We start from the raw sequence: 26,529 nt of genomic DNA, 5'->3' as shown, positions 1-26,529 counted from the left end.
GTAGATATTTGATAACAAAACTCTTTAATTTGGCAACAGGGATATTTTTGGGTATTTTTGTGAGATTATTTTTGAACGGTTTATGCTTCCTGATTTCTCTCCCACCTTCCAAAACTGAAAATATTGAGATCTTAACACATAATTACGGCAAAACTTAAATTGATTTATACGCCAATGAATTGAAGAATTTAGTTTATGACTTTACCATCACCCCCGCCTGAATCTCATAGTATGGAGGTTTCCATCGCTGATAAAGGTAATGACTTCGTCGGACGTGATTTTGATTTTTCATTTCCAGATTCTTGTTTTCCATATGTTGAAGATTCCACATTCGTGATTCAAAATTTCCATACGTTGAAGATTGACACATTCGTGATAACGTTGAAGATTGACACATTTGTGATTTCAATATATTGAAGATTTTTCATTTTCAGATCGCGTTTGTTGAAACTGTGTTGAAAATTTTTCTGTTGAACCTGTGTTGAAACAACGTTGAAGTTTTTCATATGTTGAAGATTTTTTTAGTTGAACCTGTGTTGAAATTATTGGAATTTTTGTTGATATGTCGTATACTGATCCTATGTTGAAATTTGTAAGCTACGGTTGAATCTGCGTTGCAATTCTGTTGACATTTTTGTTGATTCTATATTGATATATATTGTGTGAGTCCAAATTTTTTATTAACTGTTGACATTTGGCTGCTTTGCTCAGTCTCAATCATTTTAGAATGTAGATTATTCACAAAGAACTTAGTCGTTCTTTTAATCTTCGAAAGTTTTTTGGTCGGATGGTTTGTAGTGGTTGGGAGACGATCACCCTGATTGCCTTGAAAACGCACAATCTGTTGAAGGGTTTTTTTCATACTTGTCCCACCCGCATCAATAGATTTACCATTTCCTGCCAATACAACCATTCTTACAAAATCAACAAGCAATCAATAGAATTCCAGTACAAACTCAGCAAACCAAATTCAACACAAAATCAACGGGCAATCAATAGAAATTCAGTACAAACTCAGCAAACCAAATTCAATAAAAAATCAACATAAGTAATCCAACATAAAATCAACGGGAAATCAATAGAAATTCAGTACAAACTTAGCAAACCAAATTCAACACTAAATCAACATAAGTAATCCAACACAAAATCAACATAAGAATCAACAAAATTTCAGAAAAACCACACAATCGATTCAACACAATGTCAACAAAAAAATTTCATAAAATTAAGACAGATTTTTGAATCAATATAGAATCTACAAGATTTCAACCCAAAATTCAACATCAACCCAGAATCAATGCAATTTCGCCGCAAAATTAAAGCAAGTTTTTTCGGAAAAAAAATTTAACTACTTGTTTGAATAAGGGTTTTGGCTGAAAAACTCACTCTTCGAGGACTCCGCCCGATCCTGCCTAGGTTTTCGTCCACCATAACTCATTGAAACTTGATGCCGCTGCTGCAAAGACTATTACCATCGTCGTTGCTGCTTCACAAATAATCGTCGACACAGAGAGAACGGAGGGGGAGAATAGTCGAAAAGGATAGGGAATGAAAGGTTGGAATGAGGGAGAGTAATTGAAACGTTAAATGTGAATTGTGGAACGATGAAATCGGAGTGGTGATTCACCCTATTACGAAATTTTCAAATATACCCTTTGTTGCCAAATTCATAGAACTTATTGAAATTTTAATCTGGCAGCTTAATAACTGTTGATCATTAATAATTAGTGGCTAGGATTAGAGTTTAGAGTTTGTATTAGATATATAGTTTTCATTATATCACTACCCTGCGTAAGGTAGGGCATGTATTTATAATTCAGTAGCTTGGGATAATATATCATGAACTATGTTTTATACATAAATCTTTTGAGTCACATACAATATAAAAAAAATCACAGCATATATTATCATATTATGCTGGATAATAATATGTATTATCCATAAAACAAATAATAGTTTGGCGGCATAGAATAAATATTTATACAGTTAATGAAATTTATTTGGTGTACTTTTTTATTCGGTGTATTTTAGACTACAATAACTGTGAAATTAATGATTTAATTAGGTGTATTTTAAAATATGAGACGGTGTGTTTTAGGCCGCCAAGCCCAAGTCCATGATTAGTTCAATAGGCCGCCTTAAACTTATCTAATTCACACTATTTCAATAGCATTAAAAAACTTATCTAATTCACACTATTTCAATAGCATTAATTTAACTATATAAATATAAATTGTTCTTTAATAGCATCATATAATATTAATTCTGTAAAATACTAAAACCAATAATATTTGTACATACTATTAGCCGGAATTGATCCAACGTTATTAATTGACAAGAATGCCCCTCAAGATACAACCAAGTTATAATTAATTATCTCATCTAAATAAATAATTAATTAAGAAATAGAGATATATATAATATGTCTTGTACAACATTAAAGTTGTATTTTTCCGCAAAGGAAATTATGCAATGCACTTCATTATATCTCATCAGAATCAAAACATAATTAAAATTTTAACACAATACAAAATCGAGTACAACTGTACAAGATATGTGTGATAAAATATTAGTAGTTCGCATATATCCCATATAAACTAGGTATATTTTAGTACCTATAGAAACTCCAAAGATATAAATAGTAAATGTGCCATGCTAAATAAGTGGATGGACTAATATAGTTTTTGCTTTTGAAGGGGCAACTGATATTATATAATTGATTTACAAATTCCGTGTAATGATTGTGTATTGCCTTAAGAGCAAATTAAGTTGAATAATTACTATCATAAAGTTGGTAGTAAAAGATAACATTATTTAATACTATATAAATTATAAAAGTATATGCTAATTATGGGCTGAAGACTGTAGCTCCAGCTCTTAGTTGAAAAGATAAGTCAATAGAGGGGTTAAAAAAATTTAGTCCTAAACTTCAAGCTAAGTGCCATCACTATCACTAAATAATTAACTTTTAATTAAGACATATACTTGAATAATACAATCATGTAGCGTCGATCATCCATGTAACTTAAGCGCACTAGAATATTGATTTATTTTTATCGCAACATTTAAGCACTTTTAGTTAGGTGTGTGATTGATGGTTTATAACTTTATATTTATGTTCATTATATTAATCATAATGTTGTTTTTAAATGCATGCATTCCTTAGGGTCATTTAATTTGATGGAATACATTAACAAAGGAAATATTTACCAACTAAAATGACGTATTTGGGTAATTACAAACAAATTTAATTTATTAGCTTTTGTGTTAATCCTTTGATATATATGATATACGTATTGTTTTTTATATTTGGATTGTCACCATTTTTATTGGCTTTGAGAATGTTATGTTCTATTAAAAAAAAGTTTGTTTATATTTGAATTTTAAACATAATTTATCATCATGCTATTTCATAGGATTGTAAATTTAGTTAATAGAATTGTCAAAGATACCAGCTGCAAATTCCCACGATAAGAAAATAAACATTACAAACAAAAATAATTTGAATAGAGATCTGTCATTTGCTCATTTATAAAAAAGGGATACGTGGTTTAATACCGTGAATACGCGTGTCCCGAATTCGGTTAACTTAGTTTGATCAGACAAAGATTAGCTGTCATTCTTCGAATCTTAATTAACTTAGTTCATATGCAATATAATAATTGATGATTAATGTCTTAATTAAAATGATGTAACTTCCCCCCCACCCCAGTCGTGCAGAGCCGGCCAAACTAAGCCCTAAAGAATTTTAAGAGACAGAACAATATCTGATTTTAGGGCTTTAATTATTAAATTAGGAACAAATGGAACTATAGATAATTAGATATTATTCCCATATTATTTAATACTACTATACAGAATTTTCTGTTTGGGGCTTCCCCCATCCTCGATGGCGATCGTGCAATGGGAAGGAAATTTATGTACTACTACTTGCTAAGAAGTTTCCAATACTTATCATTTTTATTAAATTCTCTTATTATCTTTATTTATGTGTTTAATACTTGATTCCAAATTAAATAAATTATTGCTTGAGTTAGTAAGATGTGTGCTAGGTAAGCTGGGATATTCTTATTGAAAATGTTATGGTTTTTATTGATTAATTGGTTTTTACTTATTTTTTTTTTCTCTGGTTATTGTTTTATACATTCTTGATTTTTCTTGTTGTTGAGCTTTGCTTCTTTGGAACAATTGATATATTCTGTTTAGAGGTGTTCGATTAAGAATATATGTTGTTGATTAATGCATATTCTGTTCATACGTACTACAAAAATGTGTAGCAATGCACCAAAATGTAGGGACAAATTAAATGGATGGAATATTATGGGCAAATTAAGTGTGCTCTAGAGCCATGGTCCATGATTTGATTTGGGTTTTATATCTTTAATATTTTTATTTGAGGACAAAATCAGTCGTCTCATTCTAACTACACCGACATCGTACGACTTCCCGTTCCTAAAAAATTGCCTAATTGATGTACATCATTTTTATCCAAAATTATTCTAAATTTGTAATATAGTAGTATTATTTTTAATTGTTCCCACCCAATTAATGCAAGATTCGGCTAAACCATTTATTTTCTTAAAATTCGTGTGATGCCAATGAGTCTTATTTTTCCAATTAGAATCAAAGGCTCGATAGTAAGATTTTTCCGATTAGAATCAAAGGCTCAATAGTAAGGATGTTTTCCGATTAGAACCAAAGGCTCAATTTGGCTAAATTTTCTTCAAGTGACTTATTTCTTAGCTATCAAATAGACGACCCACATAAAAGAGAGATCCAAATGTTCATGCCAAATATGAAAATCAAGGGGTCCATCCAGCTTTGAATGTGAGCTATCGAGCCTTTAGGTAAGCAGAAGAAGAGATTCCAGCTATTGCAACAATAGTAACACACATTAATGTAATTTCTACACCTTAATTAGTATAATGTGTTCAACAATTTCCATTTCCTCCTTGCAATAAACGCCCAACTTGTCAAATTTAACGTACCATGTAGTTAATCACAAAAACCAAGTGACAATCTACTAAAAGGAAAGAGGGCCCCTAAGATCACGAAACTTTTTAAAAAATTGAATTATTCCCACAAATTTTTGATTTAGCAAATAATATCACGAACTTTATCCGAGTTTATTATTTCCTACCAACAAAAAAATTCTGGCTATATTAACGGATTGAAAAACAATTTTGGAAGGTGTACTTCAAGAAAAAATATCCTCAAAGATTGAAGCTCTCGAAGTTAAGTCCAGTAATTATGAAAAAAAAATCTGTATCATAATAGTATTTGCGATTTTTTTTTTGTCATTAGAAATAACAAACTCGGGTAAAGTTCAGAATATACTCCCTCCGTCCCGGCCTAAGCAAGACATTTCTATTTTGACACAAGAATTTAGGTGGTGGTGTTTAGTGAATTAAATTATTAAGAGTGAATTACATTTTTAGGCTCTATACTTTCAACGACGAACATTTGCAGTCCCTACACTTACAAAATATCATTTGCGGTCTCCATACTATACCACTTGCTCATTTCAGGTGCTTTTTTACTTTTTGACCATATTTTTGGACAAAAACGCCCCCAAAAACCTATAGGGCATTTTTGTACACCTCTAAAAGTAGGTACTTATTTTGATATTTATGTTAGTTTGGGTACTTTAACTATGATTTGTGTTTTATTCGAATAATTTTTGTTTGGATTGGTTATGAGCAGAACTAGCAAAAAGAAGGGTGTGGCGAAGGGTGTGGCTTAAGCGCCTACCCAATTTTATTTTATTTTTTCCAGTTTTTCTTCTTCAAAATTTTTTCAAATTTTACAAATTATGTTTAGCCCTTGTAGAAATTCTCCAAGAGAGTAAATGGTCATTGTTGAATGAATGAGAAGGGCTGAATCTGTGAGAGTAACTTACAGAAATTAAAATGATTATAATGTTATTTTTAATTGCTATTACTCTATACAATCAATATATTATTAAATTAGTTGTGCTTAAAAGCCACAATATTTTAAAGATTTCTAAATATTTTTAAAATGTGAATAATTTTTTTTTATAAATTTCATTTTAATTGATTCATCTTAGTTTGAGGAAATAGAATATGTGCTTTATAATAAATCGAATTTATTAAGTTAAAATCCAAGATTAAAACTATGCATATATTTTATACTATAATCAATCCAAACAAAAAATATTTGAATAAAATATAAATCACGGTTAAAGTATCTAAATTAACATAAATATCAAAATAAGTACCTATTTTTGGAGGTGAGTGTACAAAAATGTCCTTTAGACTTTTGGGGGTGTTTTTGTCTTAAAATTTGGTCAAAAAGTGAAAAAGCACCTGAAACGAGCAATTGGTATAGTATGGAGACCGCAAATGATATTTTGCAAGTATAGGGACCGCAAATGTTTGTCGCTGAAAGTATAGAGCCTAAAAATGTAATTCACTTAATTATTAATAGTAAAGTAAGAGAGGGAGTAAGGTAAGATAGAGAAAGAGAAAGAGAGATAAAAGTAAGAGAAAGGATAAAGTAAGAAAAAAAAAAGAATAAAGTACGGAGATGAGTGAGTTGATTATTGCCAAAAATGGAAACGTCTCACTTAGGTTGGGACGTACCAAAAAAGAATACGTCTCACTTAGACTAAGATAGAGTGAGTATTTGTTAAATTCAAAGTTAATGGGAAAAATTCAAACTTTTTTAAGGTTCCACAATATTAAAGGTCAATATCTCAAAAAGAAAACGAAGAAAATACTCATATTTTGAAAAAATAATTCGTAACATAATATGGCTACGTAACTTTTTTAAGAGAATGGTAATTAGTAAATTAATTGTTCATTTTATGGGAATTGATTGCGTCTCTATCCGACGCGTAGAGTTGAAGCGGTAAGAACGGCGGAACCAAAGGTGACTAAGTTCATCTAATCTAAATAAATTTTGATTTATTAATTAAGGAACTTGTGTTTTTAATGAATCGTTAATTAAGTTTTTTAAAATTGAGATATCACAGCTAGGAACTCCCACTTCATAATAAATGGAGTATTATTATTGTGCTTTTCGTTGCCACATAATCCCAAGTTCACTATTAAAACACCTGTATGTGTAATGTCCACCAACATTTTTTTAACCACATAGATAATACTATTTTGATGGATATGAATCTTCCTATAATCTCATAAACATGTAGCCAGCCCAAACACAAAATAATTCCCACTACATAATATAATTTGAGTATATATTATAACACAAATCATGTATAATAATTCCAACATGGATATGTGGTGGGATTTAAAATCGAATTTTTTGAAAATGCATGATTTACCTATAAATTCCTATTTTAATAAAAATTGATTTTACATATCAACTTTAAAAATCGTCCGTAAATTATCAAATTAAATATGTAGGCAAGTACCGCCTTTGGAAAGTAAATTAAAATGGGTCACTTAAAAACCTTGCAAGGGGAAAGGTCGTCGTGTGTATGAGTTGGCCAAGCAATAGATAGATAATGCCTAAGACCAAATGTCTCGGGTTCGAATCCTCTGTAGCACGACCTTTAAATTATATCCATTCACTCATAAAAAAAGAGGGGGAGATGGAGGAGAATGGGAAGGTTTTCAATTATTTATGAGACATGATTATCAATTGCTTAAATATTCTTAATTGTAATTGTGTTTATCTTATTTTCAATATAAAGTACCCTCCCTATTAGAGGTTTCATTTTGCCATTTTAGTCGAGTCCCCATTAAAGTTAATACTACATTATATTTTTACTATTTTTGGCAAGTGGACCTCACATTCCACTAACCTACTTCACTCAAATTTTATTATAAAATCAATATACTCCATATGTCCCTGAAAACTATGAACATTTGGTTCGACACGAGTTTTAATGTTTAATTAGTAAAGTAAGAGAGGAAAATAAATGATAGTGTAAGTAGTGTTAGTGGAGAGTGAGCTCCACATCATTAGTAGTTCATTAGTAGTGTATATGTATAAGTTGTAATAAAATGATGTATTGTGTATTGTGTATTTTAACTATTTCAAAATTAGGAAGTTCATATTTTCAGGGATCGACTAATAAAGAAATAATCATAAGTAGTTTTTAGGGACGAGGGGAGTATAAAAGTAGGATCCACATTCTACTAATTTTTTGTATCTCTTTCATTTACAAAGTCAAACAGTTTTTAAAAACCCGCGCCGGTCAAAAATCGAACTTGAAATGAGGACCGGAGGAAGAATTGGTATTAATTTGTAAATATCCCAAAATATAAAGATAGTAAAATTATTTTTGTATAATTTCTGGGTACATACAACAGACCACCACCATGTACGTGTTGTGAACAGGTGCAATTGATTACTAGATCGAATATATATATAAACACTTATATTTGCAACATGGGTTGGTCACATAAAATAATAAGATGATGCAAGTAATTCGAAGATGATACCTAATCTCATGTGATTTTATCTTGATCGAAATTGATTGATCGAAACGTAGTACGGAATATTTGATTTTATGGATCTTGTTTTGAATAATTCCAACTATATGTGATCATTAATGTGCAAACACCTCGAACATGTGAGTATTTTATTTTTGCTAAAAACATTGGTAAAATTCAACACAAAATATATTGTTTTACTTGTAAATTTCAAACAAGTATGTGGATAAAAAAAAAAAAAAATCAAGAATAAATTATATAACTGCAATAAATAAATCCTCTCAAAACCAATGTCGTCTTAGTACATGGGTCCTGTGGTCGGAGGAGCAACCACACGGTATGTGTGGAAGTTTTTGGACTCAAGGCCACTTAGTGCTCGGACTGCGTACTTGACCTATCCAGCACATGGAACGGCTGCGATTACCTTGCACGGCCTGTTTGTTTTATCTTTCGTCCTGGTCAGTGCACTTAACTCGACTTCTATTTTTCTCCGAGCTTTGCCCTTTCTTCACTATCCATCGAGCCACGACCTACGCCAATCCATTAACACCAAAGTGAGTTTGTGAAATACATAAAAAGTACAATAAATTAAAGGGAAAAGATACTATAATTTGATACACGCCAAAAATAGTTTGTGATTTTGGACCATGAAAGCTAATTGGACAACTCTAAAAACCGTTAATTTGATAAATAGAGAGTAATATTATGATGAAGTAGCTAGGGTGGTCAAAGGTTAGGTTTAAGGCAAAGAGCGATGTTCGCGGGAATCATGTCGGATAGTTATTGTGTTGCTACACAAATATTTCATACTCATCGCCACGATCGATCATCACCAAAAAAGCCCACTTATTTAAATTCTTTTTATTTATTATACTATTTCCCACGCTCTTCCAATCTCTAATTTATGGAGTATTTTTTGTGATCGTTGTTATATGGATCTTCTCTTTGGCTTGAATTTATTGTTCATTTTATTGTGTTTTTTCTTATTTTTGTGTAGTTGTTTTGGATGTAGTATTTTCTTTTGTCGATTTCTAAATTATAAAATACTTTCATGTAATTGTAGTTGTCTGAAGTTTTTTTTGTTTGTTTGTTTGAAACTGTTGTTAAATAACTCATATTTAGTGGATGAGGTTGATAAATATCGATAAGATGTTTGTTGTTCATTTGATTGTTTTTTTTCTTGTTTCTATGTGATATGTTATTTTATTCTATTGATACGTTGATTTCGTTTTTTTACACGACTTATATACCGAACTACTGGTGTATTGATATTACACTATTCATATTTTTCTATTTGAATATTTTATACTTCATCCGTCCATGATTTATAGTCTTACTTTGATTCGCATGTGTTTTAAGAATTGTGAAGGAAAGTGATGGAAAAAGTTAGTGGAATATAAGTTCTAATTTTATATACTTAATTTTATAGTAGAATGTGAATGTAAAAATTTAGTGGAGCGTGATTTTAAATTGTAAATGCCCCAGCAAATTGAGACATTATTTCGTCGACAGATAAAAAGTAACATATAAGAAAACAATACTTAAATCAGGAAGAAGATGGATGGATCATCCCATCAATTATGGGATATGATTCTAATCCATCTTGATTTAATTAAACTTGTATTGTGTACATGTTTCATTGTGATTACATATATTTAAACTTGTAGTATTGTGTTCATGTCAATGTGATCACATATAATCTTAGATGGAGCGTGAGCACATGAAATATGAATTTAAATAATATACTAGAGCATTAATTTATATTTTTCACGATGAATTAGCTTTTAACAATCTTATTCATGTACACAATCATCATGTTATATATGCAACGCCACACATTTTAATTAAGATTATATAAACAATTTGTATCCTAGTTGATTCCAATGAAGGGATCTATGAATGCATTTCAAAAGTAAAATAGGGGTATTCAACAAATATATAGTTTCAACTTTCAATTAATTAATTAACTACAAGTGATATACTTTATGTTGATGAGAAAAGTTGAACATATGAGTTTCTGATGACAATTGAAAAAAAAAATGAACCAGATGTAACATTAGAAATCATATCCTTTATAAATCTAAATCGATTGAGTAAACATCCACAGTACATTCGATAAGAAGACGATTCAAATCATATCCTTAATAAATTCTGTCATTTACTCATTAGTCCTAAATGACATCACACTACTTAATAAATAATAATCAATAAATTCATAAACATTAATATCATTAATTAGGTTATAGTTAGTCGTGTGATCAAATGATTAATTAGGTGAGATAGTTAACATAAACTTATATCATAGAGAGGGAGAAAGAGAAGTTGCATGTTGGGATACATTAATTTGGTAACCAAAAATAATGCAATAAAAAAAAATGAAGTCAATCACTTCTACTACTATTCTTCCCCCCCTTTATCTCCTATATAAATATCAAACCAATTCATCCACATTTCCAACATCAAACCAATATCACATTTCAAACAAAACAAAAACAAATACCAAAACATTTCTTGTTAAGAAAAGATGGAAATTGCAGGATCTTTCCTGGATGAAGAATGGGAATCTCTGAGCCAAATCTTTTCGAGCGGCGGCGAAAATCTGGATCTCTTTCACCAATACGGCGGCGGCGGTGAGACTCCATCGCCCTCATTTATCCCCTCCGATCAAGCCAACTTCTGCTCAATCTCTCAAGAAAGCAGCAACACTACCGAATTCGACGAAGCCCTTTTCCTCAACATGCATCATCAGCCTCCTCTCAATGCTGCTTATGATCATCAAGATACTATTACTAACTCATTCGAATCCATGATCATGAATTTACACAACAATGCCGGTTTCGTGGAAGAGTGTCAACGTTCGCCTTTGGAAACGGCCGATTTGAAGAGGAAGTCCGAGGATTTCCCGCCACAAAATCCTAAGAAAAAACCAAGAAATGTGAGTGTAGAATTGTTACAGTCACACTTTGTCTGAATTTTCTTCAAAATTGTTGATTGATTGAGAGACTTATTAAATAAGGTGCAGGCACAGAGAAATAAAAAAGTGCAGCCAAAAAAAGGGAAGAAAATGGTTCAAGAAAAGAATAATGAAGAAGAAATGAATGGCTACACCTCTGAAGATGAGTCAAATGCTTCTCAAGAACTTGTCAATGAAGAAATCAAGAACTCGAACACGAAAGCGAAAGGCAGAGCTAGTAGAGGATCTGCAACTGATCCACAAAGCCTCTATGCAAGGGTAACTATATTATAATCTCAATCTAATGGAGATAATTAAGGGTTTTAAATTAATGTTTTATGTTTGTTTTTTTCAGAGAAGAAGAGAGAGAATCAATGAGAGATTGAAGATCTTGCAGAATCTTGTTCCCAACGGAACAAAGGTTGACATTAGCACAATGTTGGAAGAAGCTGTGCAATATGTCAAATTTTTGCAGCTTCAAATTAAGGTATAAATTTTATGCAATTTTTACATTATACAATTTGATTTCTTTACATGTTTTATTTATTTATTAATTTTTGTGTGGTTTTTTTTTCAGTTGCTGAGCTCTGATAATATGTGGATGTATGCTCCACTTGCTTACAATGGAATGGACATGGGAATCTATGAAAAGCTTTGTTCAAATCTGAGGCAATAGAATCGAGAGTTATATTGCTGAATTTAAACCAAATGAGGCTATATTCTCTTAAAAAGTACATGAAAAAATTTAATTTTTTGGGATACCAATTTGGAGGAAGGTCCAATAATAAGTATCCAAATTCATTGGTAATGATTCAAGTGTATAGCTATCCTCTTTGATTATGTAATTTGATCGGCATTTTGGTATAATTTATGTTGAGCATTTTGATAGTATAACTTATGCTGATATAATTTGATCCACAAGTTTCATTAGTATGACATTTCCCTCCTACCAATAGATTAAGAGATCGAATCAACACAACCACAAACGATTAATCATATCAAATTAATTGTTCAAGATGATATATGTTTGATATGCTAACTAGATTGTATTTTACAATAGAAAATGATTAATCATATCAAATTAATTGTTCAAGATGATATATGTTTGATATGCTAACTAGATTGTATTTTACAAAAGAAAAGAAGTTACAAATAAAATATCACGATCTGATTAAGATTAAAATTCTGAACAACAAGAGGCAAACTCAAGTCATATATCTATCTGTCAAACTATGAAATCATACACATAATTATATACTCCCTTTCTCCCATATAATTGGTCACCATTTGACCCAACACGAGTTTTAAGAAATGTACTAATAGAGAGTGGGTTGAAAAGTTAGTGACATATGAGTCCTACTTTTATATATTTTATAATAAAATGTGAGTGAGATTGAGTTAGTGGAATGCATGTGTGGCCCACTGCCAAAAATGGTACTCCCTCTGTTCCCTCATAGTTGAGGCGAAACTTTTCGCCAACGAGTTTAAGAAAAGGATATTGAGTGTGTTAAATAAATAGATAAAAAAGTAAGAGAAAGAAAAAAATAGAGAGAATAAAGTAGAAAGTGAACAAAATAAGAAAGAGAAAGAAGTCACTATATATGGAAATTACTCAACTATGAGGGAATTTTCTGAAATAGAAAAATGGCTCAACTATGAAGAAACGGAGAGAGTAAAAATGAAAAATGGCAAATTTTTTGGGGCAGACAAAAGTGGAAATAAGTGACAATTTTTAGGTACAGGGGAAAGGGAGTACTAATTAATAAATTTTAATTAGATGCCAACAAATTCTTAAAGATTAACAATCATGCATAATATAATACTAATAACTAGGGATGTTAATGTAGCCCGCAACCCGTGAGCCGACACGAATAGCCCGTCAAATTTACAGGGTTAGAGCTGAAAATTTCTAGCCCGATAAAATTAGAGCCCGATTAGCCCGCAGCTCATTAGGGCCAGACCCAAAAACCCGATGGACTGGCCCGAAAATCCGATAAAATTTCTATCGTTCTATTTGTTTGACTCTAATTCGACATTTCATTGGTTATTTTATAATATAGATTACTAAAAACATAACTTTCAATTATATATATTAAATATATAAATTATATATTAAATTTTTATTAACATAATAATAGATATATACATTAGAAACTTCAAATTCACTATAAAATAATATTTAAATTTCTAAAATATGCTTTAAATTTTTTTTATGTTTATGTTTTATTTTGTATAAATCTGTAATATTAATATTTAATCATGTTTATGTTTGAGTTTAAGCATAATATCTCAAATTTATCATAATTAAATATATTACATTTTATAAATATAACTAATTTTTACTATTATTTATTGGATTGAATGCATGTTAATTTTATCGGTAGCAATCCGATTAGCCCGCTGGGCTAGCCCGAAACCCGAGCTTTTAGGGTTAGGGTTGAACTTTTATAACCCGAACAAATCACAGCCTGATTAGCCCGCATCCGATTAACCCACAACCCGAATAGTGTTGGCCCGAAACCCGGTGGGCTAGCCCGATTGACATCCCTACTAATAACTATAGCTGATCAGAAAGTGAGAATAAATAATTTACTACAATTAATCCATAATGAAGTCTTAAATATAATTATAATCATGCATAATAGAATATTAATCACTCCAACTGTCAATATTAATTGATGCTTAATGAGTTCGGCCATCAACAAGGTGCGAACTGCCCGCACACAAATTGTGGCTCTTTATAACAACTATAGGCAGAACTTTATTCATAACAAGAGCACGATTTTATAATTTGTGGTGTATTTAATTCGATAACGTATATCTAAATAGATGGTAAAATTTTATCAAATTTGAGATATGAAATTAAATTTGAGAAAAATCTAATACTATTGATACGGATCTCATTCGTATCTACCTAAATTTGATATCTATTTAGCTTATATTTAAGATGGGCTGTTTGGGTTTTTCTTTTTCTTTTAGATCCTTTGGGCTAAGAATTTGCAAAAGCCCAAACTAACTTCGAATTTAATCATTTTTTGCTCCCCTTATCTCGAAGATTATGCTGTACTAGTATGTTATTTTATATAGAAAAGAAGTAAAGAACAATTGGACATAACCAGAAAAATATTTATAAAGGTAATAACAATAACTTAATAATAAAATTAATTTCAACTATTTTTAGCATAGAGATAAGTATAATTTATTGTCTGATTCTTCTTACAAAAATTATTTAGAGGCAAAAACTAAATTAGTAGAGTACTACTAATTTTACACCAATAGTATAAAATTTTAAAAAGGTAAATATATATTTTCAAATTTTTTATTTATAGTTTTAGAGGTCGAAACTAACATCACTCTTTTAATTACAGTATTTATTAGTGCATGATTCACCGTAGTAGTTGTCACCAAATTGCAAAGAAACGTAGCAATTTCCTAAAAATGACATAAGATATCACAGCAATAAGCAAATAGTAGTAGTACTATACAAACAAAATATAGTATTTTAGGTGAACCATAAAATAAAAGAGTTAGCTCTCCAGACTCCATTGACCACGGAAATGAAGACCTGTCACAAGTTGATAAGTTATGACTAATCTAGAAGTCAGCATCTTTAATTTCTTATCCCTAATTTTTACCAGAAAATTAATACTAGTAATTACTGACTTTTATTTCTACAAGCAAAAATTAGGCCGAATTTGGGTCGAAAAGTCAATTCTTTATAATTCCCAAGCGATCAAAACTTTACCCATTAATACACATTTATGCACAATTACCAAGAGAATTATATATGAATATTTCTAATTGCTTGATATCATAGTTAAGCTTAACTCAAAGCCCATTATAAGACCACGACCCTATCTAATCTTATCAAAATTATAACATTAACCTTGTTTATGTATCCCATCACTTTGTCAAGTTAAGTCATGTTATTTAATATACAATACAAATTTAGATAATTTCTTTTATATCAAACAACAACGGAAAAAAATCATATCTTTGCATATCTTGACATGAAACCCGTATTTCTTATCTTGTTTTACATATCTTCTCATATCCTATCTTTTTTATCAAACGAGTACAAGTAGCAGGAGTACTATTTTTCTTAGAAAAGGTAATGAATAATGGTTTCTTGTTTAGATGATCACAAAATCATCAATAGAAGAAAGTTTAGTTATTTACAAAATTCAATATTATATGCTTGATCATGTAAATAGTGTACACTAAATTTCTACTATTGGATCTACTATAGTATATTATTCACACGTGTATCAGTAATATAAAAATGATGCATCCCCCCTTCCCTTTTCATACAAATATATCTTTTCCAAGATGCCAAAATCGTAAGAAACACATTTATTTACGAAACGTTCACTCAAAGTAGATGAATTGTACTCTTCTTTCTCAGCAAAAAGTTAGATACATTGTATATCTATGAGTTAAATAGATCACATTCACAAGTTGGATATATTAAAAAAGATCCAACAATTTTACTAATACATTGAAATTAATTATTTAAAACTATAGAATTGTAAAATTAAGGAGGCGAAGAAGTAAGACCGCGTGTGTGTTTTGACTTGGTCCAACTCAACCTTAGAGTTCACACTCAGTCTTCAGTCATAACTAAGTTGCCCAAATTGTACACCGTCTATCCACTAATACACTCTCTCTCACACACCACACACACTATTTCCTCATCCTTATCAACTACCTCACTCCACTACCTCATATTTGCGGATCCACAATTCGAATAAATATAGAGAATTTTTTAAAATAATTATACAAACATATTCATATATTAGTTGTATTACGATAACAATATAAAGTAAAAAAATTCACTTTGTAATGAATCACCCATCTTAGGAGCAATTGATTTTTAGATTGAACTTCATTATGATTTTACTATATCGGTGTACAATATGTAATGTCTTTCACATGTGTGTTTTTGAATCTCTATTTTGCAAGTTTGATCAATAAGATTGGGTTGGTCTTATTTTTACGTAATTGAACCTTATTAATATTTTATTGCTCATATATTACGCTTTAACAAATGAGATTGTAATATTCAATTAATATCAACTGATTACATAATCTTATAGTATATTACAATTTCTGTTTTGATTTTGACTATTATATACTTACATTCACAATATATAAACGCATAATAAGTTTATAAATACCATATACTATAGTGAAATTTGTAATTTACCATAGAAGTATCCATAGAGAAATGAATAGTCAACTTGCGGAATCACAACGTGTTCATATAAACATATATGTTTATTAATTTCCTAGTAAAATTGGTAACCATCTCACTTTCCCACCGCTTGTCACGCAACTTCCACTCATTCACCAAACACCCATATATAAAAAACTCAACACCACACTCAATTTTTCATATTCAACAACAAAAACAATACAAACTTTCTTCCCTTAGCAAAAAGAAAAAAAACAACACAAAAAATGGCCCTCGAAGCTCTCAACTCTCCCACCACTCCGGCGCCGCCGTCGTTCACCGCCGCCTCCCTCGAGCCGTGGTCCAAGGGCAAGCGGTCGAAGCGCTCCCGCAGCTCCGACCGCCACGATCACCCCACGGAGGAGGAATACCTCGCTCTCTGCCTCATCATGCTTGCCCGCTCATCCACGGCGGCGCCACTCCCTCCGCCGGCGGCGCTGGTCTACAAGTGCTCGGTCTGTAGCAAGGCGTTTGGGTCCTACCAAGCCTTGGGCGGCCACAAAGCCAGCCACCGCAACAAGCTCAGCTCCGGCGCCGGCGCAGACGAGCACTCCACCACCTCCGCCTCCGCCGTCACGTCGACCTCCGGCAGCGGCGGCGGGAGAGTCCACGAGTGCTCCATCTGCCACAAGTGCTTCCCCAGCGGCCAGGCCTTGGGCGGCCACAAGCGCTGCCACTACGAGGGCGGAAGCAGCGTGGTCAGCTCGTCGGAGGGAGTGGGGTCCACCGTCACCCACCGCGATTTCGACCTGAATTTGCCGCCGTTCCCGGAATTCTGGCAGAGATTCGGAGGCGAGGACGAAGTCGAAAGCCCGCACCCGGCGAAGAAGGCGCGGCTGTCGCCGGCGAAGTTGGAATTGGTCTGAAGAATCTTTATAGAATAGTGAAATTATTAGGAAAGGTTGATTTTTTTTTATTTTTTATTTTTTATTTTTTTTTTATAATTTTGTTTGGTGGTGGAAATTGTTTGTAAATGGAAGTGGGGAATCATTGCTGATTATTTATTGATTCTTTGATTTATTGCAATACAATAAATTGTTTTGATTAAATGATGATAATGTTTAAAGTTTTCAAGTTGAGTTACAAAATTGACATTGTCAATAAGAGACTAATCTTGGATAAATTAGACTTCAAATAGTGGTCCAATCGATATTATCCGAAAATTAATTCATTTTACTTTTCTTTTGAATATAAATTATTTTAACATAATCAATTGGCATAAGCAAAAATTATTGTACAGAACTTGTATAACCTGTAGATAGGGAACTTAGTTTAAAGGTGATTAATAATTTAATATGACCTGTGGCTATCATTTCTCATTACTTTTCACGTTCTTCACGTTTTATACACTAGACTAGCCACGTTTCAAATTCTCAATATCAATATTTGGATGTTGTGAGAGAGAGAGAGATATTCATGTTAACTTTTACAAAGCATTTCAAACATATTTTTCAAGCCAGTTGGTAAAGAAGCTTCTTCTCGTTGTTAATTTTATATTACATGTGTAAAAGCCTCTCCATGAATTGATTAGTTTCTATTACAAAGTATACTCATGAGGTCAAATTAATAATGCATTTACTGGTTATAATAAGTTATAAGTAACAAAAGGCGTTACTTGAATTTGGCAAAATTGGGACAATTAAATTAAATAAAGGAAATCGTAGTTTCTTGCTACGTTGTTGTCAGTGAAACTCATAAAAGTCTATCAGAAAAAATAGTTTCAATCATGTGAAAGTATATCTAGGTGATATGGTTCATGTTAACTTTTGTATTAACGGCATTTGATCTTATTTAGGGCAGGTAGTTCGGTCATCGGTTAGTCGGTTAACCGATGACCGAACCATTTATCACATTTCTCGGTTAACCGATAACCGAAAAATTCGGTTATCGGTTCGGTTCGGTTCCAAAAGAAAGGTGTCTTTCGGTTATCGGTTCGGTTCGGTTCCAATCGGTTAGAACCGATTGGAACCGATTAGAACCGAATTACACATTTAATATTTATTTTTATTAAGTATATTCTAAATAGGTTGTTTTTATTTTTTAAATTTCTAATACAAAGCACCTACATAATTTTTTCTACAAATTTAAATACCAAAAACTCAATGCAGCGCAAATGGTGGTGGCTAGGATGAGAATTTTTCGTATGCAGATTGATACCTATGAACTGCATATATATATTTTTTTAATAATTCGGTTCCGGTTCGGTTAACCGGAACCGAACCGACCCTATTCGGTTAGGAACCGAACCGAACCGAGGCCAATTCGGTTTCGGTTTCGGTGCTTCAATCTCGGTTACTTTTGTGCTCGGTTAACCGGGTTGTCGGTTCGGTTCTAACCGAACCGACCGAATTACCTGCCCTAATCTTATTTCGTAGGATTTGATATCATATAAAACTATCATTAATTTGTACTTAATTTAGTAAGTAAACAAATGAAGAGAGGAGTGGGAGAGGAGTGGGATTCAAGTCTATTAAGATACCAAAATCATAATGGTTTGCTACTATAGCATTTACTTAGTCGGCACCACCCACCACGTAGCAAATATATATATTTAATGTTGCCTTTTGTGGTCCAAATGGCTATATACAATATTATGCATAAACACACGTTAAAAGTGAAAGCTAATGTAGGCCAACCAAATGGAAACACAAATTTATCATAAGAGATTTAGTGTCAAACTCTTTTATGTCGTGTTGCATTCATAAATGAATTATTAAATTTATGTTTAAAATAGAACTTATCATAATAAATACTCCAATTAATAAAATATTTGAAATTTTAAAATATTAGTATATTTTACTACTAGTTTTTTAATATAGGGAGCACGGGGAGTGTTATATTGCTAACTTATAACTTAATTGCTAACTACAACTAAATAATAGCCATTAGATATTCAAATTAAGGGCTTAGATCATCAATCCCTAAATGTCAATACGATCAACGAAAAACGTCAATAAGGCTATAGGATTAATTCCAAAAATATCAATAGGGGTATTAATGTCAATTAACTACATGTTTAGTTATAACTAACTTTTAAAAAAACCCTCAAAACTTTAAGTTCATATAGCATATATATCAAATTAAAGATAATTTCATAAGGATTCCAATGATATCCTACATGCATATGTTCGACGTCAAAATTTGAAAAAAAATTCGAAATTTTTTCGTACAGCAGAAACGTCAACATACTATATAAAATATGTCAATATAATACATGTAAAATGTCAATATAAGCTTAATAATCTGAAAGCATTGTGCTGATATTCTCAAAGCCTTGTGTTGATATTTTTGAAACACTATATTGACATTTTCATCAAAAACCCCAATTTGGAGTTTTTTTTTATCTTTTTTTATTTTATTAATAAAAACGAAAATTACACGTGGCAAATTATAGACCACACGTTTTCTAAAATCCTATGATCTTAAATTAGTTGTAGTTAGCAATTAAATAATGAGTTAGCAATTGATCACTCCCTACGCTCCCTAGGGAGTGCACTATATTATAAAGTGAACGACTTACAAATGAGAAAAAACATTGTGCGTGGGGTGGTGGGCAAAGAAGTTGAAAGTTAATCTGATCTCTATTGCAATAAATATACAATTACATAAAAATCTAAAAGAGATAAACTGAACCAAGAAAATTTGTAGGATATGTTTAATTCTGTGTTACTAAAGCTGATTAGCGTTGTTTGGTAAGAAAATGTAGGACCATTTAGAGAACAATGCATATTCACATATATATTTGATGGAAAATGAAGATGATTAAGTGTGTACAATCAACCTAGTCGACAACCCCAAATTAGGATCGGAGATGCTTCAACTGACCTTCGATCGAGCATAAAAAACCGCTATCTAAGATACTATTTGACCTACCATGTTAGCTGTAAGTCAGGATCAGCATGTTAGGTTTTATTTGAGAAGCTTTCTTGTGAACATTGAACCTGCATTACTTGGACTTTTAAGCTCCAATTTATCACCTGCCATCACACCTTATGTTAGGGAGAGGGATACTAGAGAACTAGTTCTGGTTGAGTAGAATGGTTTACAGATGAACCGGCGATGTTAACAAGGAAGGAACGTGTATTCTAACCTGTAAGGGTACGAATATTGTTGAGAACAATTCTTTGCATTGCTCTAGCAAACCATGCTCTCTTGCACTTAACTTGGAAATGTCTGTTGCCAGTGAGTTCATCCGCTCCACCTATTGAGGCATAGGAATTAAAACCCAATTCCAGAAGGAGACGTTTAGACAGTAGACCAAATTAAGCAGTTTTTCTTGAAGTTCAGTCACTCTTAAGATTTTTCAATTTCAATTGATCTTCAAATGTTTCTTTATTTTTTACAACTCTATATTGCAAAGAGTAATGGCAACCAGAAAGGAAAGTAATGTGAAGCATGGTTTGGTTCAAGTGGTAGAATCATTAAATCAAAACATTAAAAGCATGTGATGTTATGAACTAAATGAAGAAGTGAATTATTTAGTTAGTTGCAGATTACGCCAAAGCACCAATAGTCATTATAGCATCAGTTATTACTCACTTGGGAATGAGTAATTACACACACCTTATAGCAGACATAGTAGATGGAGTCATAAAGCAAAGTAGCAGATTCAGTAACTACCATGTTTTATATTGACTTGTCAAAATCCGACGAGTAGGTATTGGTATTATACTACCTCAATTACCCCAAATGGAGATATATATAAACTTCGGTTGAGATTCAATACCTTCAACTGTAAAGAGTAAATTGAAGATTCCATTGCTTGCATAACGTCAACAGCTGAATATATTGCTTCTTGAACTTCATGAACATCAGCCTGAAAATGTTGAATAAGAACGAAAATGTCCTTAGTTACGTGTTAAGCTATCCAAATCGGAAGAAATGAATGATGCATTTGTCAGGAGAAAAGCTATCATACCCTGGCACCATCAACAATAGGAAGACGGACAGTGCTAGCTTCTAACGCTTTTATAGCACCAGAAACTGAATTCCAGTAATCTCTATCTAGCAGATTCAATCTCTCCAAATGTGGCAGCTGTGTCCAATGAAGCATTTTAAACACTTTGGCAAGTATTACAATTTGTAACCAAGTTCAATTAAGATTCCAGAAAAAGTAAAGAATCTACAGACATATGTATATATACTGAAATCAAATCCAACGGTATTAGAGGTTAGTTAGAGGAAGGAGCGGGGAAAAGTCTTACTTGTTCCTTTAACATTGAATAAAGCTTCAAATACATTCTCAACGTTTGTAGTTCAATCCTCTTGGACATAACAGAGTGCTGCAATTTCGAAGTGTTCACCCAAGCATTGTAGAGGTTTCTCTGATGATGTGAAAAGGAACAGAAAGATATGAAAATAGTTTCCCTCAAATGCCCACTAAAGAAATGCAAATAAGAACCAATTAAAGTATCGGACGGTTAGTCGAATAAGATTTCGATGTTGGGACATAAATCAATGATAAGAGAAAAACTGGTCTAGTTAAGACACTGTCATCAAGCCGTAAGAAGTAATATAGCTAACTTATGAAGTGTAAAAAACTAAATAATGCACAATTCCAAGCCCAACAAATCCTAATTGATTCTAAATGAAACTCTAAACAACTTGAAAACAGATTAATTTTTTTTGGGTTTGGCGCCAGCAAAGAAAGTGAAATTAATATGCCAAAAGATTTTAATTTTTCATTTCAACCGACATGACAGATACATCAGCAGGGTGAAAATACTTCAAAATATTTCAGACTTGAGACAAAATAATTCATGTTAATTACTCTTAGAAACAACCACATTTAGTAATCCCTCTAACTCTCATAAATGTTGTTCAATACAGATACGTTTATCAGCCGATTAAATGCTCTACTAACTGAACTCAAATTGTATCTAGTTTCCCACAAGAGTCTCCCTATTTGCATTAGTTCTCTATCAAAGCCATCATACAGATACGTTTAAAACACTCTCTTTTCCCATCATACGTGCACAATGAAAACTAATCAAAGTAAAAATTTTGTTACCCTTCCCTACTGGAAACTACTATGAATTAATAAATATACCCGCGTAGGCTTAGAAAATTTCATATAGAGATCACCGACTTATGGAACTCAAGGACCCGAAGTGAATATAAATAATAGACAAGTTGTTGGTGTTGCCATAACTTTCTGACAATTACCAAATTTAAACAAGAAACAGTGTGCTGAACATAAATCATCTGTAACTGTCAACTATGTTATAGAGCAACACATTTCTGAAAATAGTTATCTACTAGTAATAAATTAACTTCTAATAGTTTGATGCACTTACTTTAATAGTAGAGAACTAAAACCTACCTTCAAATATCAAAGACTAAGTTTTGTCCTGCTCAAGTTAAGGCCTAATAAGGCCAGAACAAAGGTCAACTTCAATAGCATCTAATTTGTCACTCTGTAATATCGAGTTCCTTTAATTACCTAGCAAATTATGCTTACTTTCACAATATTTAATTCTTAATTATGAGGATCATTTGCAGCATATAACGCAAACCATGCACTAATATTCTCATGACAATTGAAAATGAAATGTAACATGGTTGAACTTCTACTTATTTTTATAGCATTAAGAGTGTTGGGAGCAAGTTAGTACCTCGGCTGCATGTTTTTGCACCAAAAGGGTATTCTCTACCTTTGCATTTGTTAATCGCCACTGCAACTGCCGGTTATAAAGCATCCTCAAGTCATGCGCATCAGCTATTCGACTTTCTCCGAACTTTCCTCTCCTCAATTCAATGGGAAAGCTAATCAAAGACGGTGTACTGACCATGTTATTGTCGTTCATCACACTCCCTGTGCCATTTCTAGCCCTTATTGGACTAGCCATGCTCCTCAAGAGAGCACCACTCCCCGAAGTCATGGCCCTACTTGGTGAAGCTGCTCTGCTAACACCTCGAAGTGGCGAATGGCCCCTATTAGCATAGACGTCCCGCGGTGATGACACAGGGCTTTCATTTTGAACCTTCTTTGCCACGATTAATTTGGCTGAGCCCGTCATTCTGCTAGAGGCACTGTTTGATAAGGGTGAGACAGGATCTACTACTTTCTGAACTCGGTGGCTAGCCTCTTGCCAACTTCTTGCCGGTAAAATCCTCCCACGCGGCCGAGTTGCATCGGTGCCCTCGGAAGAGACGCTCTCAACATCGGAATTCAACGAACCTCCTAATCCCGATCGACCTTCGTCGATAACTGCTGGATCCTCAATTTCTCTATTCTCAAGCGTATTCACAGATTTTCTCAATCCCGAAATAGCAGGGTTGGATCGGTTCCATTTCGCTCTGTCGGTACCGTAATCCAAGCTTCGATTCGGATTCTCGCTGCGTAATCTCCCAGGCCACAGATGTCGCTGCTGTTCAATCGGCCTCGGGGTGTCTCTATCCTTTGCCGTTCGATCTCTCACAGGAGAGACCCCTGATTTCCGCCTCTCCGGCGTTCCCTTCCTCGGAGGCGGCTTCTCCTTACACACCGGCAATGAATACGATTGCCCCTGAAACGACACCGATAATCTCCGCACCGACTTCACCAGCATTTTCTCCGCAAAGGTCGGCGTCGCCGCCGCTGCCAACGGCCGCCGTCTCTCCTCAGAAACCGCCCGCGGTTGAGTCCTCGGAGTGGCCATTGCGGCGCCTCTGCCTCCGAGCATCGGAGATATGGACCTCCTCGGCGGAATTGGCGATCCGGAAGCGACGGAGGACGACACCGAGGAATTGGAGGAGGAGGAGGAGGAGGACGTCGAGAGAGACAAGTAGCGCGAGGTGACTTCGCGTGCCCTGGGGCGGCGCGGGGGCGCATTGTCGGAGTCGGACGGCAGCAACGGCGGCCGTTTCGGATTCTGCGACGGCCGCTGCTTCGGAGTGGATGCAGCGGCGGTTACCATTTCACATCGTCAGCTGATTCAGCTCAATTACCGCACTGCTCCGAACCCTAATTTCACTACAAAATCGATTAATCGTCGAAACCCTGCGTCTCCGATATGATTTTGGGGAATTAGGAGTTTTAGAGAGAGAAGACGCGAAGTGGGTTTGATGAGTGGTTAGAGAGAGATGGAGATCATATGACCGTTGCTATAGCGCCGCGAATATATATATTTCCACATTATATTTTTATCAATATTAATATTTGCTATAATTAATGCGCGATCGAGGTTTTGGAGCATAACTGTCGTGTACTGTGTGAGTGTGTGTGAGACAGAGATTAAATATTTAAATAATTAGATTCACAAATGAATGGGGTCGATTAATCTAAGTTTAGTAATATGCATTCACTTATGCAATAGGGGCCAATAGAAATTATTTTGGTAATAAATGAATAGCAAATTTAAAGTTGCTAACTACAAACGTATAAAGCTTCAAAATTTTAAATTTATAACACTCACCGATAATTGGCAAATCATTTATTATAAGGAACACACAATTTGAATTTTCCAAATCATAAAAAGTTAAAAGCCAATATAAGGAAAGTGAATTTAAATAAATTTTTTATCAAAAAATGTATAATCGGGGGGCTGACAAAGAAAAAATATTACTCTACTAAATCTGATTTTAAAAATAATATAAAAAATCATATCAATATTATATTTAATGCATTTAAAATTAGCAGTAATATATTCCCCATTACTTCTTCACAATTGATTTGCATTTATGTTAATTTAGTAAGGGCTAGGGATAATTTCGGACAATATAAAAAAATGAATAAACGACACGCTAATATGATGTGTTCGCCAATGCATATAATGTGACTCTTAACAAATGGAATGCATCTTTCGTGTAAAATATTTGAATACGTACTTACATATAAACGATCCCAATAGATTTAAATTTTACCTCATTTGCGGAACTTTTCATGCAGAATCAAAGTTCAATAACTAACAACAATAAAAAGGAATAACTAACAACAACAAAAAGGAAGTATCTTATTCGAAGCTTAATGCTTGGACTTATATTAGATTCTAATAAGAGTAATTTATTAGTTTCATTAAGTTGCTCTAACAACTTTGTTTCAACAACATTAGCACAACATATCTTCATTTCGGAAATATGAATGGGATTTTTAATTGACGAATATAACATTTGAACTAAATAAGGACAGCTTGATTATGAGGGTTCGTTTGAAATGATTATTAAGATTTATGGGTTCTTTTCTTATTTTATTTTTTTCTCTGAAGATTGTGTTTCAAATTTTAGTTTTTAGATAAACTGGTCAAAAATATAGCTAGAATAACTCTACTATTGTTTACAATGTTAACTTAGTTACTACTTATAGTTTTTCTATTAAAATACGATTTTTTTTGTTCCCTAAAGCGAAAAAACTAAAGCCAAAATAATATTCACAATTTCTAATAATAAATTCGGTAGCAAAAGTTGTTTTTTTTTTCAAGTGAAATAATCAAATTTGTCTCTCTACATGTTTTTGCTAGATTTAATTATCTCCAGTTGTAGGGACTAGGGATGAATAAATAAATAAAACACAACATAATTATGAAGAAATGAGAATATTTTTGAGAATGCATGTCTACTAATTAAAGATAAAAGCATGGCTGCAAGTATGCAACTTCAGTGATCTACATGAGTACTCTATTATTTTATTTATTCCTTTTCCCCTCAATGGATACATATATGATTATAGGAAAGAAAAAAAAATCAAGAATAAGGATTAGTTTATTACTACTATAATGGAATAATTAGGATTTCAAAAAGATAAAAAAAAAAAAAAAAAAAAAAAAAAAAACTGCTGGTGTACTGATTAAAATTTTGACCCAATTTGCATTATTTAACTAATTATAGACTAGTCATTAGCTAGAACCTTAAATAAAGGCAAACAACTTCTTGGATAAATCAATTTTGCTAGTAAAAAAAGTATGACCATCATATTTCAGAGAAATTCTTTTTTTCTTTTTAAG

At 32.7% G+C, this 26,529-nt stretch overlaps 3 protein-coding genes across 4 annotated transcripts; 2 read left to right on the top strand and 1 right to left on the bottom strand.

Annotated features, from left to right (window-relative positions):
* Positions 1-10,939: 10,939 nt before the first annotated feature.
* On the top strand, positions 10,940-12,182 carry LOC125218194 (transcription factor bHLH139-like). Of its 2 annotated transcripts, none has more exons than XM_048119819.1 (4): positions 10,940-11,358; positions 11,446-11,655; positions 11,732-11,863; positions 11,954-12,182. In XM_048119819.1, exons 1-4 carry the CDS (start codon positions 10,948-10,950, stop codon positions 12,050-12,052), a joined length of 852 nt encoding a protein of 283 aa, XP_047975776.1. In that variant the 5' UTR covers positions 10,940-10,947; the 3' UTR covers positions 12,053-12,182. The 2 variants fall into 2 exon arrangements, with proteins under 2 accessions (XP_047975776.1, XP_047975775.1); XM_048119818.1 differs by having other exon boundaries at positions 11,440-11,655.
* Positions 12,183-16,765: 4,583 nt separating this feature from the next.
* LOC125218544 (zinc finger protein ZAT10-like) lies at positions 16,766-17,658 on the top strand. The gene has a single exon (XM_048120230.1). The coding sequence runs from the start codon at positions 16,837-16,839 to the stop codon at positions 17,473-17,475; it is 639 nt and encodes a 212-aa protein (XP_047976187.1). The 5' UTR covers positions 16,766-16,836; the 3' UTR covers positions 17,476-17,658.
* Positions 17,659-20,320: 2,662 nt separating this feature from the next.
* LOC125218019 (QWRF motif-containing protein 2-like) lies at positions 20,321-24,667 on the bottom strand. Its single transcript, XM_048119611.1, has 6 exons — positions 23,224-24,667; positions 21,814-21,933; positions 21,528-21,644; positions 21,336-21,425; positions 20,700-20,810; positions 20,321-20,586 (listed from the first exon to the last, which is right to left on the bottom strand). Exons 1-6 carry the CDS (start codon positions 24,505-24,507, stop codon positions 20,512-20,514), a joined length of 1,797 nt encoding a protein of 598 aa, XP_047975568.1. The 5' UTR covers positions 24,508-24,667; the 3' UTR covers positions 20,321-20,511.
* Between the last annotated feature and the right edge of the window lie 1,862 nt (positions 24,668-26,529).

The sequence above is a fragment of the Salvia hispanica genome, chromosome 4, assembly GCF_023119035.1.
Source record: "Salvia hispanica cultivar TCC Black 2014 chromosome 4, UniMelb_Shisp_WGS_1.0, whole genome shotgun sequence".
Lineage (NCBI taxonomy): Eukaryota > Viridiplantae > Streptophyta > Magnoliopsida > Lamiales > Lamiaceae > Salvia > Salvia hispanica.
Note: the sequence above shows the minus strand (reverse complement) of the source record. Positions and strands in the feature narration are given on the sequence as shown.

Excerpts from the sequence above, each read along its gene's own strand:
- LOC125218019 (XM_048119611.1), bottom strand. The coding sequence starts at position 24,507 with ATGGTAACCGCCGCTGCATCCACTCCGAAGCAGCGGCCGTCGCAGAAT. Across the intron at positions 21,934-23,223 it reads TGCAAAAACATGCAGCCGAG|AGAAACCTCTACAATGCTTG; the intron begins GTACTAACTTGC and ends TCACATCATCAG. Across the intron at positions 21,645-21,813 it reads ATTCAATGTTAAAGGAACAA|CTGCCACATTTGGAGAGATT; the intron begins GTAAGACTTTTC and ends CATTGGACACAG.
- LOC125218544 (XM_048120230.1), top strand. The coding sequence starts at position 16,837 with ATGGCCCTCGAAGCTCTCAACTCTCCCACCACTCCGGCGCCGCCGTCG.
- LOC125218194 (XM_048119818.1), top strand. The coding sequence starts at position 10,948 with ATGGAAATTGCAGGATCTTTCCTGGATGAAGAATGGGAATCTCTGAGC. Across the intron at positions 11,656-11,731 it reads CACAAAGCCTCTATGCAAGG|AGAAGAAGAGAGAGAATCAA; the intron begins GTAACTATATTA and ends TGTTTTTTTCAG. Across the intron at positions 11,864-11,953 it reads TTTTGCAGCTTCAAATTAAG|TTGCTGAGCTCTGATAATAT; the intron begins GTATAAATTTTA and ends TTTTTTTTTCAG.